Genomic DNA, 14,458 nt, shown 5'->3' on the forward strand with positions numbered 1-14,458 from the left:
AAAACGTCGTATCACAATATCATTATCAATAGAATCAAATACATTTTTCTTTGTTTATAACCACGTTATCATTAAACTAGATTTCCCTTCATTTTTGATTGCATACTTGGCAACTACATGTTCACATATTTTAGAACATCATAGCACAATATCATTATCAATAGAATCAAATACATTTTTCATTGTTTATAACCAAGTTATCATTAAACTAGATTTCCACTCATTTTTCATTGTATACAACCAAGTTATCATTCAAACATTGAATTCCTATATGATGTGAATTCTTCACAATATTGATCACTAAAAAAGCTCTCCCTATTTTGGGAAGGTTGTAGTTTTGGTCTGTTTTAATTAAAAAGATATTAATAGATGATCTCTCTATTTGGTTTGCCTTAGCTATTATAGGGGTCATATAAAAATTCAAAGGGGACATATTTGAAGTTGTTGGGGTCAGTGGCCGCAATGCCACATGTTAGCTTCACCATTGGGTCCATTCTTTGAGTCACTAATATATAATAAATTTACTTAAATCCGTTTAGATCACTTAAGCCCCTGCCTAGTTGCTAGGTCCCAGCTCGTCGCCCGACTAACGTCTAGTGTCTTTTAGAATATTTTCTAAGAGTACAAATAAGAAATGAGTTTGGAAAATAACAAAATAGCATGGATTTTGCTATTTTTAATTTAATCTTTAGTTCACTTCATCATCTAATCTACATCACTTATGGTCTTATAGGGTGTTTATCCAATCGAAATAGGAATAAGAGGATTCAATAAAAGAGTTGAGATGAGAGCATCTCCAATGGAGATCCTACATAGAGTCTCTATAACTGTATAGTCCATATATACAGGGATAAAAAGCTTTCAATGAGTTTGATTAGAAGTCCTCAAAGTATCCCAATGTACAGATACCTATTGGTCACCTCAAAGAAATTTTCAAATGCGAGGATTCTATATAAGAACTCAAAAGGTGGATTCACTGTTGATTTTGAATAGGAAACAAATCCACCAATGTGTGAATGCTTCACAGTAGCTTCTTTTTGTTGATAGATGGGTACCTTCGAAAGTAGGAATATTATGTGGCACTTTTGATTGAAAGATGGGTGAAATTAGCACTTCCACTTGCTTTCAATTAGTGGTAAACAAGTTAATTAATTACCATTTGAGGATTGCAATTTACCAAATCACGCAGGGTTTTACCAGAAAAGGGCAGTGATCTAAATTAGAAAAACACAATTGTTTAGTATTAATCTTTTAATTAATAGTTAAAAGTATCCCTATCATCAAAAGTTCCAACAGGTTTGCCATTTATCAGATAAGCTCAATATTTTGGCCCGGATAACTCTGTAATTTGGTTTGAAGAACCTTGGTGTAATCTTTGATCTTATTATAGAGAATAGTATCTCTTGGTACTTTATTGATACGGAACACTCTTTTTCCTTTCATCGGGGTTGAAATCCACGGCAAGGTTTTTATTAAGGCCCATGGTATGCATCCTATCCTCAATGGTATACGTATTCTCTTCATTATCAATGAATATCGTATTTTTTCTCAAAAAATATTTTGGCCGGGAAAAAGAAAAAAAATTCAATATTTTCAAATATGTCAAAGCCCACAATACTACAATGAGGTGAATATTAATTTTTAATATTTTAGTCTCTATATTTAGAAATTATACTATGAGGATCTCGGATCTCCCATTGCAGGCGATATTGTTTTAGGCACCCGACTATTCTCATTTAGTTTCTATAAATAAGTCTTCAAAGTTGATGGGGGGAGTCTTAAATAGAGACCCCCATTTGAAGTGCTTTGAGAGGTCTGAATCATATTCTTGTTTGAAGAAATTACAGAAAAGAAATAAAATTACACGTGACAACTGCAAAGTAGGGGAAAGCAAATGCAAAAGTTGAACACTTCAGTAGCTGATTTTGGACATCTCCAGAAGCCGCGAGAAAATGTTCGAAATTAACTTAGGGTAGTGCTATCCGCTCATGCATTTTTACTTCTCACACACTCTTGTTAATTTTAGGTCGTCGAATCGAACGGATGAAAAAATCAATGGCAAAAATTAACAAGCATGTGTAGATCAGAAGATGATAGTGGCATTGTAGTGCATACAAAGGAAGCCTAGCGAACAACATTCGATGCATAAAGTAGCAGAGATGCTTCCAGGATATAGATTCTGCAACGGAAATGATTTCCACACCCCATATTCACCCCTTCTATGCCCTAAACCATAATTTTGATCCTTTGATTCTCGATTTATTCGATTTAAAGGCCAGAAATGAAGAAGGGCGTTATTAGTCACGAAGTGGATTGGAAGAAGTGCAAACTAAAGAGCTGAAATTTCCAAAATTCAAACCGGACTCCCAGAGAGTGGAAACTCAAGTTAAAAATGTAACTCAGCCTAGTGTATCCTTGACTTAAACACTGAACCACATCGGGCTACTGTAGACACACTTCAGAGATTGACTCGACAGTTTCACCAAATTCTGAACTTGATAAACAAAAAAACCGACGACTACTCCGATTTGCAAGGATTTCAAAAAGAGGCACAGTCAATCTTCTATTTAAAAGAATACACACACAGCTTAATTATAAGATCAAAAATCTCATCACGAGTCCTAACAGAGAGCTCGTCAAGCCCTTTCTCCAACTTGCTTGTCATGGCCCGGTGACAACCAAGACAAAACAAGCAAGACGGGTTTTAAGAAACTTTGTTTCAGTTGGATAGGGTTGCCTTAACCCAATTTCGAATAAATCTACGGGATCGGCTGGCCTCTTAAATTCCACTAGATATGGACTTGAGAATCAAAAGACAATTACGGAGTAAGAAAGGCAATGAGCTCTACTCAGTTATGAATACAGCAAAACAGAGGACCTCCATAATTGACCTTAGCATCACAGACCCCCTTCAGGGGCGAATCCCCCGCTTACACACCGGAGATACATCCCCTTGTATCAACATCTGTCATCACGCGAGTTATAACCCCGCTTCTATGTAAAAACCCCAACTTCTACATCTATCTCTCCACAATTACTTTGTGAAATGCCACCACAACAATTAATCATCCAAGTGCAGCAATCAAACAAGCTCTGCAACCTACCTTAATATGCCTAATGACTCATCTAAACTAGTCAAAACAAGTCGACAACCACCATTTCCTCAACATCCGGGCAAGATGTAGTAATTGAAAGGACAAAAACTAAACTCGGTGTCGATAGAACTATCGAGATTTTAACCATCGTAAGCAAAAACAAGAAAAGAATTGAAGTCAAAATATATACAGCAGCTGAACCTAAATTCGTACACTCATCTTAGTTATCATACATCACCACATTTCTCGATCCTAAAATTTGACAATTTAATAACTTTAAACGTCAGAGAGAAAAATACCATTAACCCCGAACGCAGCGCTCCGTTTTCAAACATACACCTGACAATCTCTTGATCCACCTGCGAGCTTACCCGACCCGCTATTGGAAGAAACCGAAACCGCCACGTCACGGCAGAAAACCCTAAGCAGCCGCCGCCTCAGCCTCCACCCGCCATTCCGAAACTCAACCCTAGCCCAAACCTTGATGTTGAAGTTCACGGTCCCGCGCCCCCTGTCCGTCTCGATTCCGCGCACCACCGGCCCGTCCACGAACGAATTCGCCGCCGAGAAGGTGGCGTTGATGAAATTGAGATCCTTCGTCCCCTGAGCGAACGGCTGGGAACGAGAGTCCGATATGAGGCCCTTCCCGTAAAAAATGGAGGACTCGACCTCCTCGTATCGGATACTGAGCTTCTTGTTGGGGTTGTAGACGGAGAAGCCGACGGACCACGTGCCGGTCAAGGACTGCGAGGAGGAGGAGACGTTGAAGTTGGTGAGTGAGAGAGAGTCGACTCGGAAGTCGGGGAGCTTGGGGCGGAGGACGAGCCAGATCACGAGCATGATGCAGCCGACGATGACGAAGAGGGCGACCATGGCGCCGACGAACCGGCGGATGAAGGTAGCGCGTGCGGCGTAGGCGTTGGAGTAGGGGCCTTGAGGTTGGGTGTGGGTGGGGTAGCTGGAGTAAGGTTGGCCGCCATTGGGCTGGGCGTAGGGCGGGGCTGGGTAGCCGGTGACGGGCCTAGAAGGGTCGGTCATTAGGGTTTGAAGATTTGTGGGGAATTAGGGATTTGGAGGTTTATCAGTTTTGTGGGGGAAGAGAAATGGAATTCACTGGCACCGGTGTTGATAAAGTGGTTCAGTAATTTGATTAAAGGAAGGAATTTGTTTGAGGAATTTTCTTTCTCCTGTACAAGGCATTTAAGTTAAAAAGTAACCTAGAATAACAAACTTAGTCCACAAGCTCAAGGATAGCCACTCCCCAAGCTATGATATCAATTTGCCACGCTGCGGACTCGGGGTTGGTGGAAAAAGAACCTTGCGGCCGTTGGTGACACGCTCCGATATATACGTTGATGCTAAAATCGATGCATGTTGGCCAATATTTAAAAGCCATAACATGAAAGTAGTGTGTACAAAACCACTCATTACCGACCCTTCTATTTCAAGTGGCGTGTACAAAACTACTAATGACGAATCCAAGTCTACATTTGTACACTTGGAAGATGATGGAACCATAAGAGTACATAGCGTAGGATTTGTGCAGGGATTCAGATGGTGGTTGTGCAAGGCAGAGAAGAACTCGATCCGAGTGGGTCTCGGGTTTGGAATTTGTCAAAAAACGTGAGGGTGGTCGATCCGGTGCAGAACGGTGCAGGGCATTGGGCAGGATGCTGATGCGAAATATATAAGCACACAAATTAAACTCTCTTTTTATCAATTGTAGTAAAGTATGTAAGTAGGGATTGTTCTAGGCCGGGGATTAGGAGGGATTGCTAAATCACTTGGAAACTGACTTGAAAACGTAAAAACAAAGTTTAAAACACTAACTAGACTCAAAGAATGCAAAACTATACTTTAAAACACTAACACAAACCAAAAGACTCAAAACAGCCCCTAAACACTCAAAACTACCTTAAACACACAATCTGGGCAGTTTTGGGGCTCTAACACAAACTTGGACGAATTTTGGTTTTCTAATGAACTAAAACACTTAAAAACATAATCTAAGACAAGTTCTAATTAATATGACTCAAAGAAATAAGATGGGGTTGATTTTGGACGAAAATAATTAAATTAAGACAAGAACAAAGTAAACAAATTCTTAGACAAATTTAAGTGAATCAAAACAGATTGTAAAATGAATTTGAATGAAACTTATGGATGGACGGCTAGCTAGGAGGTTCTTCTCCACACATGTCACACTTGCATATAAAACGATTTCCAGTTGCTTTTCGATAAGCTATGAATACTCAACGCCCCAAATTAACCGTGAATTGCACTAATTAACCCTCAGTTTTTTTCCACAAGTTATTAGGTTGGATGATTGCATACGACAACCCAAAACATTCCCTACAAGTTCCCTACATGAATTGCATAATAGAGATACAAGCAAGAATCGTTAAGTTCTATGAAAAACATAAGCATTGACGAGGCACTTGTTACTATGATTTGCATGAAACTTATGCCAAGAGTTTACTTAACGTGATTGTGACTAGCAACCTTCACTACTTGTGAATATAAGTTTATAACGATTAGGTGAAACTCCCTTATATTCTAGCGTCAAATTCATGCATGAAAATTAAGCGTGCACTCTTAACCAACATACACAAATTAGTTTTTATATGAACGGATAAGTAAATTGAATTCACAACTTATGAATCACAACTGGATGTAATCAAATCATATTGCAAGTATGAACATAGTTTCGAATCACCCCCTAACTAAGAGGGGTTTAGTTCCTCATACTCACAAAGCAAAGATACATAAAATTAGACATTAAAATCAAAGGAAAGAAAACACCTAAAATGCTCCAACTTGGTAGCAAGTGCATCCAAGATTCCTCCTTTCCCTTGCTTGCGGCAGATTGGGTTATGGACAGATTTTGGGTAGTTTTATGATGTAGAATGGATGGGGAATGGTATGGAAGGGTTTAGGGTGAGTGTGGAGGAGTGTTTGATGGTTGGAGGGTGGTGGAGAACTAGGCAAAGAGGGTGGAAGAAGGTGGAGTGGCTGTTATGTTTTCTAGGCACTAGAATGGTGTTTTTGGGGTGTTTTGCTTCCTAGGGTGTGTATGGACGAATTTTTGTGATAAAATGATGAATATGGGGGATTGTCCTTTGGACAAGGGGTGTAAACATGTATTTATAGGCCCCAAAAACCTTAGAAAATCAGGTTAGGTTAAGGATGAAATGCATGGCAATTTGTGTGTGTGGTGTGCAATGGTCCAAGGGTGAAAATGAAGTAATGATGCAAAGTGTGAAGGGTAAAATGGAGTGGTGTTGTAGCTAGGGAGCATGAATGATTGTGTACATTGCATAGAGATGGAAAGGGAGGTGAAATGTGTCAACAAATGGGTCAAAGGTGCAACAACATGTGTTGCACATGGCATTGGATTCCAAATGTGAATGATGGAGCATCAATTGGTGCATGTAATGGATGTAAATGTTGTCTAAAATCTAATGAGTGAAGGGAACAAGAGGTATCAAGCAATTGAGTGTAATAATTAAATGAATTGAAGCATGAAATTAGAAATTATGTAGGGGACAAGAGTGATCAAGCATGGCATGGAATCCAAAGGGAATTCTATGTGGTTTGCATGGCAAGGAATGCAAGTTGGGGTGACAGATTTTTGGGCTGTTTTCTTCATCTTTTGGACCATAATTCTTCATATTCTTGGCCTCTTTAGTTCTCAAATTCGTCCATCCACTTGGCCCATGCATTTGCTATCCATTCCAAGCCCGAAACATGCTCCAAAGGCCTCCAAAATGCATCTTCTTGCATACTTTGTACTTAGAGTCTGAAAACACACAAAAATAACTTTGAACACTAAAATAACTAAGGAAATACAACGTAAATGCACAAGAACAAGCTAACTAAGTCGCATAAATATGCTCCTATCAGATGCAGACCAGGTGCAGAAGTATGGGACAAGAACAAACGACGAACAATATGAATAGCGAAAGACGACGAACGATCGACAAATTGATACGAAACTGATACCCAACAAATAGACAAACAAAACTAATACAAACAAATTTACACCCATCAAGAGCATATTAAATCTCAAAGGATCAAACATGCTCTGATACCAAGTTGAAAATCAAAGTACGCTAACGAACATACGAACAAACTTCAAAGATTTTTTTTTATTAATGAAGAAATAAAGAAAGCCAAGAAGGCTACAAACTGAAGGGACTATATTGTGTCTAACTTGTTATTATATGGAGTTACAAAGTACAGTATATATAGAAAACTAACCTAAAAGGAAACGAAACCCTAAAACGAATAGGCTAAGCCTAAAACACCAGACATTAAAATAAACCTAAACACTAATATTTTCCAACACAATGATCGTCTTTTTGGATCAAATAGACCATGAAAGTCACCTAGTTAGATGTCATGGTTACCTATGTCAATGTACGATTTATGAGAGAACCTCTTATGTTGCTTGTAATAAATTTAAGTATATATTTAATTCCTCCTCGCCTATTTACACAATAAACTAACTACAATTTCACAGTTGATGCATTAGCTGAAACCCCTTTCCACCATTTGTTAAACAAGTTCCATTGCTTTTGATGTCTCATTGTTATTGATAAACCCTTGGATGATTATGTTATAGGTCCAACCATTTGGAGAACAACCTTTCTCTTCCGTTTCTTTAAGCAACTTTTCTGCTTCGCTTGTTAGCTCTTAGTTGCAAAATCCACTTATGCGTATATTGTAAGTCCTGACGTTAGGCTGAAGTCCTTATAATGATAAACTGCTACAGAGATCCTTTGTAAATTCAACTTTCCCATCAATGAACAAGCATTCAATAAGAATATTGTAACTCACGATATCTGCATGGATGGAGCTGCCTTGAGCCCAACGGCCAGCGGGGGCATATGCCTCCACTCAGCTTTTTGTAAAAAAATGTACTATTTGAGTTTCTTATGATATTAGCATTAACTCTTCCATGTGCCATTGCTATCATTGAAAGAGCATTTTCAGTCATGAAATTTCTGAAGATTGATTGAGAAATTAGATAGGAGATCAATGAATGAATGATAGAGAGACACATTCTTTTATGGTAGTGGTAATGAAATTGTCATGCAACGCTTTTAAAACATGAAAGCACGACAATGGGTATGAAAAAACTTATGGATTAATATATAAGTGTTTTGTTTAGTACATTCTTGAACTTTATAATTTGTGAGTTTGTTGCTTGAGGATGATCCAATTAATATCTTGACTTTCATCTCTCTTAACAACTTCAATACCTTAAAAAGTTGTTGGTATTTACACAGGCCATCCATTTAAACAGTAAGTTTGAACATTAGGAAGTTGGTCACAAGTTTGCATATGAGAGAACAAGTTATGTGCATCTTGAATTCTCCCCACCATCCATAAGAGTATTATAACAAACAACATATGGAATGAATCCTCTACGAGGCATTTCCAAAAAAAGCATATGGGTATCATCTATCCATTTTATGCTTACAATTGCCATTTATTAGTATGTTATAACTATGAGAATCATGCAACCATGTAGGCCTTGCTAAGAATTACTTCAAAAACCTTTTTCGCCTCGTTCATTTCAACTCACAAGCAGTAACCATCCACACTGTTCTAAAAATCCCCGCCTAGGTGCTAGGCGGCTGGCCACCGCCCCAATTAATGCCTAGGCGTTTGAAAATTAAGAAAAGGCGCCTAGACCTACTGAGGCACCTGCCTAGACCGCTTAGGCACTCGCCTAGAGCGCCCAGACCAGCCTAGGTTGCGATTTACTTAGATAGAAAATAGATAACTTTCATTTTGCATTTTATTTTTTTTCCAATAAATTGTAATAGACTTGTTAAATACTTAAATGAACACACATTATATGCTTGTTCCCCATGTTTTCATTATGTTCCAATAACTAATAATATATATGTCATTCTATTTTGTATTTTATGATGAAATTATATATATTTTCCCAAGATCATTCATCTTAAAATCCAACTTTAGGTGCGCGTCAGTTTTCTCAACTCTAGCAATTTTGGATTTTGTACACGCAAATGCATATATCCCTAACTGATCAAATATTCACTTAGACGGGTATACCATATCCGCCCGGATAGTTCTGCATCCGCAAAGTGAAGGCCTATTGAGAACTGAGAGGGTGTTCTTGTGGTATAGAACTATTTGAAACAATACATGTAAGTCATTTGGAAATTCCATGTAGGCTTTGTATCAGGATCCCATATATACTACAACCATGTTTGTTATGCTACAATCAATCACATGGTTCATGAGAGAAACCTTGCACCACTAGGCGTCATATCGCATTATTTCATTCATCTCATTCATCATCAATTGATTCTTTTAGTTGACCAATCAATTCTATGTTGACACTAATCAGCAGAACGCGGTTCGTTATCATCGTTTTTCATTTATGTCGATAGTTACCATATAAATGAAACATTATCTATGATAATCCCATTCCAATTTCATATCTCATCTAAACTAGTATACTGGACCAAGAACTTCAGGTTTCTAGAGTAATCCAGATTTAATCTCATGAGATAGAAATGATTGAGATGATCGAGGGGCAGATTCGTTTGTGCCACGTTCCTCTACTTTTGGGGAAATGAATCCTCAAACCGAGTGATCTACCACACTTCTGGCGTAGGATAGATCGATTGGCTAGCCGCCAATGTACGAGGATCGGCCACAATAGTGGCGTTCCTACTTTCAGGGATGAAGGTCCGTCGTACATTTGGTACATTCATCTTTGCAGACAAATTTGCAGCTAGTATATATGATCTCGTCATGTTTGCTAGATCAGAGGAAAAATCTGGTTATACTATAACGATCTAGATTGGGATCGAGATGAGACATATTGGGGACGTCCACAATAAATCACATCATTCTTTAGGAACGTTGTCTTTTTTAGCTCTCCCTAAAAGACGGAAGACTGTCTCATAAAAGTGACAATTAGCAAAACGAACGGTAAAGATATTGCATGTCAAAAGGTTATAAGTAACGAATATTAGAAGAAAAATCATAACCGACATAGATTTCCAGCCTTATCTGATGACCCTTTTTATTTGTATGTAAGGGCGACACAAATGGCACATAGACCGCACAACCAAAGACACGCATATGAGATATGTCGAGTTCATATCTGGTAACCAACTAACACGTTTTATAAGGTTGGGTGGTGATGGGCCTCAGGCGGACCAACATGGTTACTTGCAATATTGTATGGCCCCAAGCAGAGATCGAGAACTTGGTACGTATAACCAATCGATTGTGCAATCATTTGAAGGCGTTTAATGAATACTTCTGCTGGGTCGTTTTGGGTATGAACATGAGGTATTAGATGTTCAACTTCAAAACTCAACTGACATGCAATATCCATCAAAAGTTTTCAATGTAAATTCTCCAACATATCTAATTGAATTGATTTGATCAGATAATCAGGGTGGTGAGCCCTGAACTTGTTAATCTGAGCCACCAATGTGGATAAGGTAGCTAGTGGACAATAGTCACACGTGTGACCAACGTGTAGAAGCATCAACCAATACTGTAAGGTATCTAAATGGTTCGCAGGGTGGTTGAATCAGTCCACAATTGTCCCTTTGAATCTTTTGTAGAAAAGATGGAGGGTGCTATGGCATGATATGCTTCTAGGTATGTCTTTACTTTTAGAAAAAGTATGCCCAAAACGGCTCATCACAAATCATCCTAGATATCCCAAACGTACATCCATAGAGAATATTTCTTTGGAATCTTGGGCTTCTAGCGGGCCACATAGTGGGCCTGAATGGGTGTTAATCTACTCGATAAGCGTTCCATCTTTTCTAGAATACACTTCTAGCTATATTCGTAGGAAGTGCAATATGGTAATATGCGAAGGAATTTTACTCCATTTTCTACATTGGTTTCACTATGGTAATAATACTCTCAAATATCCTTAAAGCTTAAATAGGCATTCTTTTGGAACGAAGTGAGTATAAGGCTTCCCTTTATGGTAAAATTAGTACCATTGGACAATATAGGGCAGTGCTATGCCCCACAATCAGGTTGGATAAGCCTGAAAGGTTGTCAGGGGATGATTAGGTATGAAGTTAGCACAGAACCAGATTGCTAACTTCCCCACAAAACATACCTAAGCATGAGTTAATTGTATTAGTCACATGTGGTAATTTCGTTAATTAACTCTTACTTGAGAATAATCGTGACATCCAAACACCAATCTTAAATTCAAGAACAAAATAAATTATTCATAAAGTAAACCAAATATACAAGGGGGTTTGGCCAATACGGCCTTCCATGTCAAATTTCGCTAGCCAAATGTGTTAGGTGGAGCAAAATTAGTCTCACAGATTGACTATGAGAATGATACTCCTCAACAATATTGTTAAAGCACAGAAAATTGCATAACCAATGATCTATTCTGTCAAAAAGGAGTTAAATTCTGCAGGGTTAAGGTTCCTGAACACTATCTCGTATTCTTGAAGTTTTTAGGTCTTATGTGCCAATGATTATGCTTCAAGCATGATACCATCTCTTGGCAGGCCCAGATTCTACCATAGGTTGTAAAACAAACTCGAAATTAGATTTTGAGAGAGAAAGAGAGAGAGACAGAGACAGAGACAGAGACAGACCCAGACTTGGGTTCGGTAGGCTTCAGTAGAAACTGGAGGGGTGAGTTCGGTAGCGTTTGCCAAAGTAGAGCAAATTGTTCAATGCACCTCTACTGAAGCAGAGCATGTAAGTCGGTGCATCCTTGCCGAAGTAGGGCACCACCATTTGGTACACTCCAACCGAAATTGGGTCTATACAATTCGGTACCTCTCAGCCAAATTGTTAAGGTACATTTCTCTCACAAGTGTGGTAGTAATTAGATCCAAGAATTTGGTAAACTTCCACTCTTTATACTGCTACTTCAAGAGCAATTTAGATATTGAAGGACGAGAAAGATTTTCTTCTAGTCGAAATTCGATCGAATATAAACTTCAGAATTGTACCTATTCATGGACGTAAAAAGGTTTCAATCATGTTTTGCTTCGGGCAAGAATTCATCTTTGCATAATTTGAAACGATCCATAGTGAGTCAAAGAGCCATGAAGTCCTCGGCAGTGAGGTACTTCCATTTGATATGCTTCAAGCATAAGTCTTCGAATGAAGATCATGGCGGAGGCTTATTCAACTCTTCCACACCATAACTAGCTACAATGATTTCGCAACGAGTCATAGTCAAGTGGGGTGTCACGTCTTGTATCTACATAAAGTAGTTTCTTGTTCGAAACTTCTAAATCAGTGAAATCGAAATTGTTACAGTTTGACATTACGCTAAATGGCGGAAACAAGAAAATGATTGGTGCTTTAGGAAATAAAATTTTCCTAAACATCAAAGTTAGAACATTCAGGGTCTAAGACATGGTTTGGTTTAAACGGATTTAAGCATGGAGAACTTTAGGTCTCAACATGAGTGTTACGCGTTAAGAAACTTGAGGTTTCTATGGCACTTTTTCGGAAGCATGAACTTCAAGTTCATAATACCTGCAAACAAACGCAATATATACAAGACAAAAATATGTAACAAATAAATGCATGTAGGTCATCAAGGCTTATGATATTGATTTAATTAATTATTGGTCTTCGGGGCCAATGAGAAGAATTAGGAGGGAAATATAAACCCAATAAAGCCTAAAAATGTTTAGGCTATTAAAATTGGTGGCCCAAAATGGACCAAAGCCCATGGTTTTTTTTTTTTTTTTATTTTAAATTTTGTAAAAAAATAGAACCATGAAAGTTAGGAGGTCCAAACCAAAAAGTAAGGTGGGAAAGGCCATCCCATATGCACAGATATAGGTTGCAGACGCAGGCCTAAATGGCAAGGTCCAAATAGGGTGCTATCTTGTGTATCATAGACATGGATGCACCAACTCAGAGGTTGGGATCCAGTGTTCTGCGGTGTAAGGAATCCTTAACAGCCACGCGGGCTGGGTTCCTCTGCGGCGTGGACAAGGGAACACCAGAGCCTAATTGGGATGGTGTCATGTGGGTTGAGCGAGGGGTAGTGGTTAGTGAGTGTAAGCCCTACTACAAGGCGAGGTGATCTAGGCCTAAAGTGCAGTAAGTTTGGTCTAAACAAAAATCCCAACCATGCTGGGGGGTTCGCCGGGGAAGAAAATTGGAGCCGGCGTTTCTGGTGACGAAGTCTTGGTCAGGAAACCTCGGGAGTGAGGTGCGATGCATGGTGGTTCATTGAAGAACCGGTCTCAACAACGGAGGAGAATCCTCGACGTCGAGAAAAGATAGAACCGAGATGATTCGATTTGGGAAATTTTTTTATTTTGCTGAATTTCAACGAGAAATTCAGGGGACGTCATCAAAGACGACGGTGCAAACCCCAAAAGGGACACAACTATAGGTCGTGATGTCCAGAAAAAAGAACGGCAAAGTCGTGGGCTCGACTTCCAGCGAGGCTAGGTTTTATGGGTTGGGGATGACGCCAAATGTCACCATTTTCTTAGGTTCTCAGCACAACAGAGCTGTGCTCCAATGCATTCCAACTCCATGTCTCGCATAGTGGCGTGGCTCAAAGCCTGTAGTTCGTTGGTTGGGGTCTCGAAACCCTAATTTTTTTTCAAAGTTTATTCAATTCAATTATACGCATATATAGTTTAAAGCTAATCTATATATAATTTTATGCAATATCAATTCACATAATTTAAAATTATGAGTATAATGCATAACAATTTATGTAGAATCTAAAATTCGAAAAATGTAAAGTTAGGGCATGCATTATGGTGAATGTTTATGCTATCAGGGCTGCGAAAATATAGAGATAAAAACCGTTGTTTTGGAAGAACTTGATTGCATGATGATATTGGTGAACTGGTTTGATGCAGAAAATTCTTTCTTCAATTTCGGCTTTCCATCTTCAAAGCTTGTATCACGTTCTACACAAGGAAAATAAATTGAATCAATAAAAGCATATGAATTCAATAAAATCAAAATTTAATCAATTAAAAATAATTGAAACGTAATACTCCCCTGATTGAAGACAAATAAATTCTCTTTAGCAAAGCGTGAAGTGCGTGCTGATAACGTGTTGTGACCTATATTTAACTGAGGGGTGTGGCATGGAGAGAAAGAGGGTGGATAATAGACTTGAGGAATTGTGTGTTAATTTCTCAGTCCTCGTGCCTTTATTTATAGTAATAAGGAAAAGAGAAACTTGCTATCCAAGTATACAAAATCTATTAGGAAAGATCTTCTAGATCCCAAAGTATTCCTAATCTATCTCTACTTAGGATTTACACAATAACATGTATTAGAACATATGTCACAACACCTCAAATATTTTTGTTTGCTTAACTTTT

At 38.5% G+C, this 14,458-nt stretch overlaps 1 protein-coding gene across 1 annotated transcript; it reads right to left on the reverse strand.

The window, feature by feature from the left end:
• Window positions 1–3,215: 3,215 nt before the first annotated feature.
• LOC103417214 (NDR1/HIN1-like protein 10) lies at window positions 3,216–4,397 on the reverse strand. Its single transcript, XM_008355405.4, has one exon. It carries the CDS (start codon window positions 4,131–4,133, stop codon window positions 3,423–3,425), a length of 711 nt encoding a protein of 236 aa, XP_008353627.3. The 5' UTR covers window positions 4,134–4,397; the 3' UTR covers window positions 3,216–3,422.
• Window positions 4,398–14,458: the final 10,061 nt, after the last annotated feature.

Source organism: Malus domestica, chromosome 03, assembly GCF_042453785.1.
Source record: "Malus domestica chromosome 03, GDT2T_hap1".
Lineage (NCBI taxonomy): Eukaryota > Viridiplantae > Streptophyta > Magnoliopsida > Rosales > Rosaceae > Malus > Malus domestica.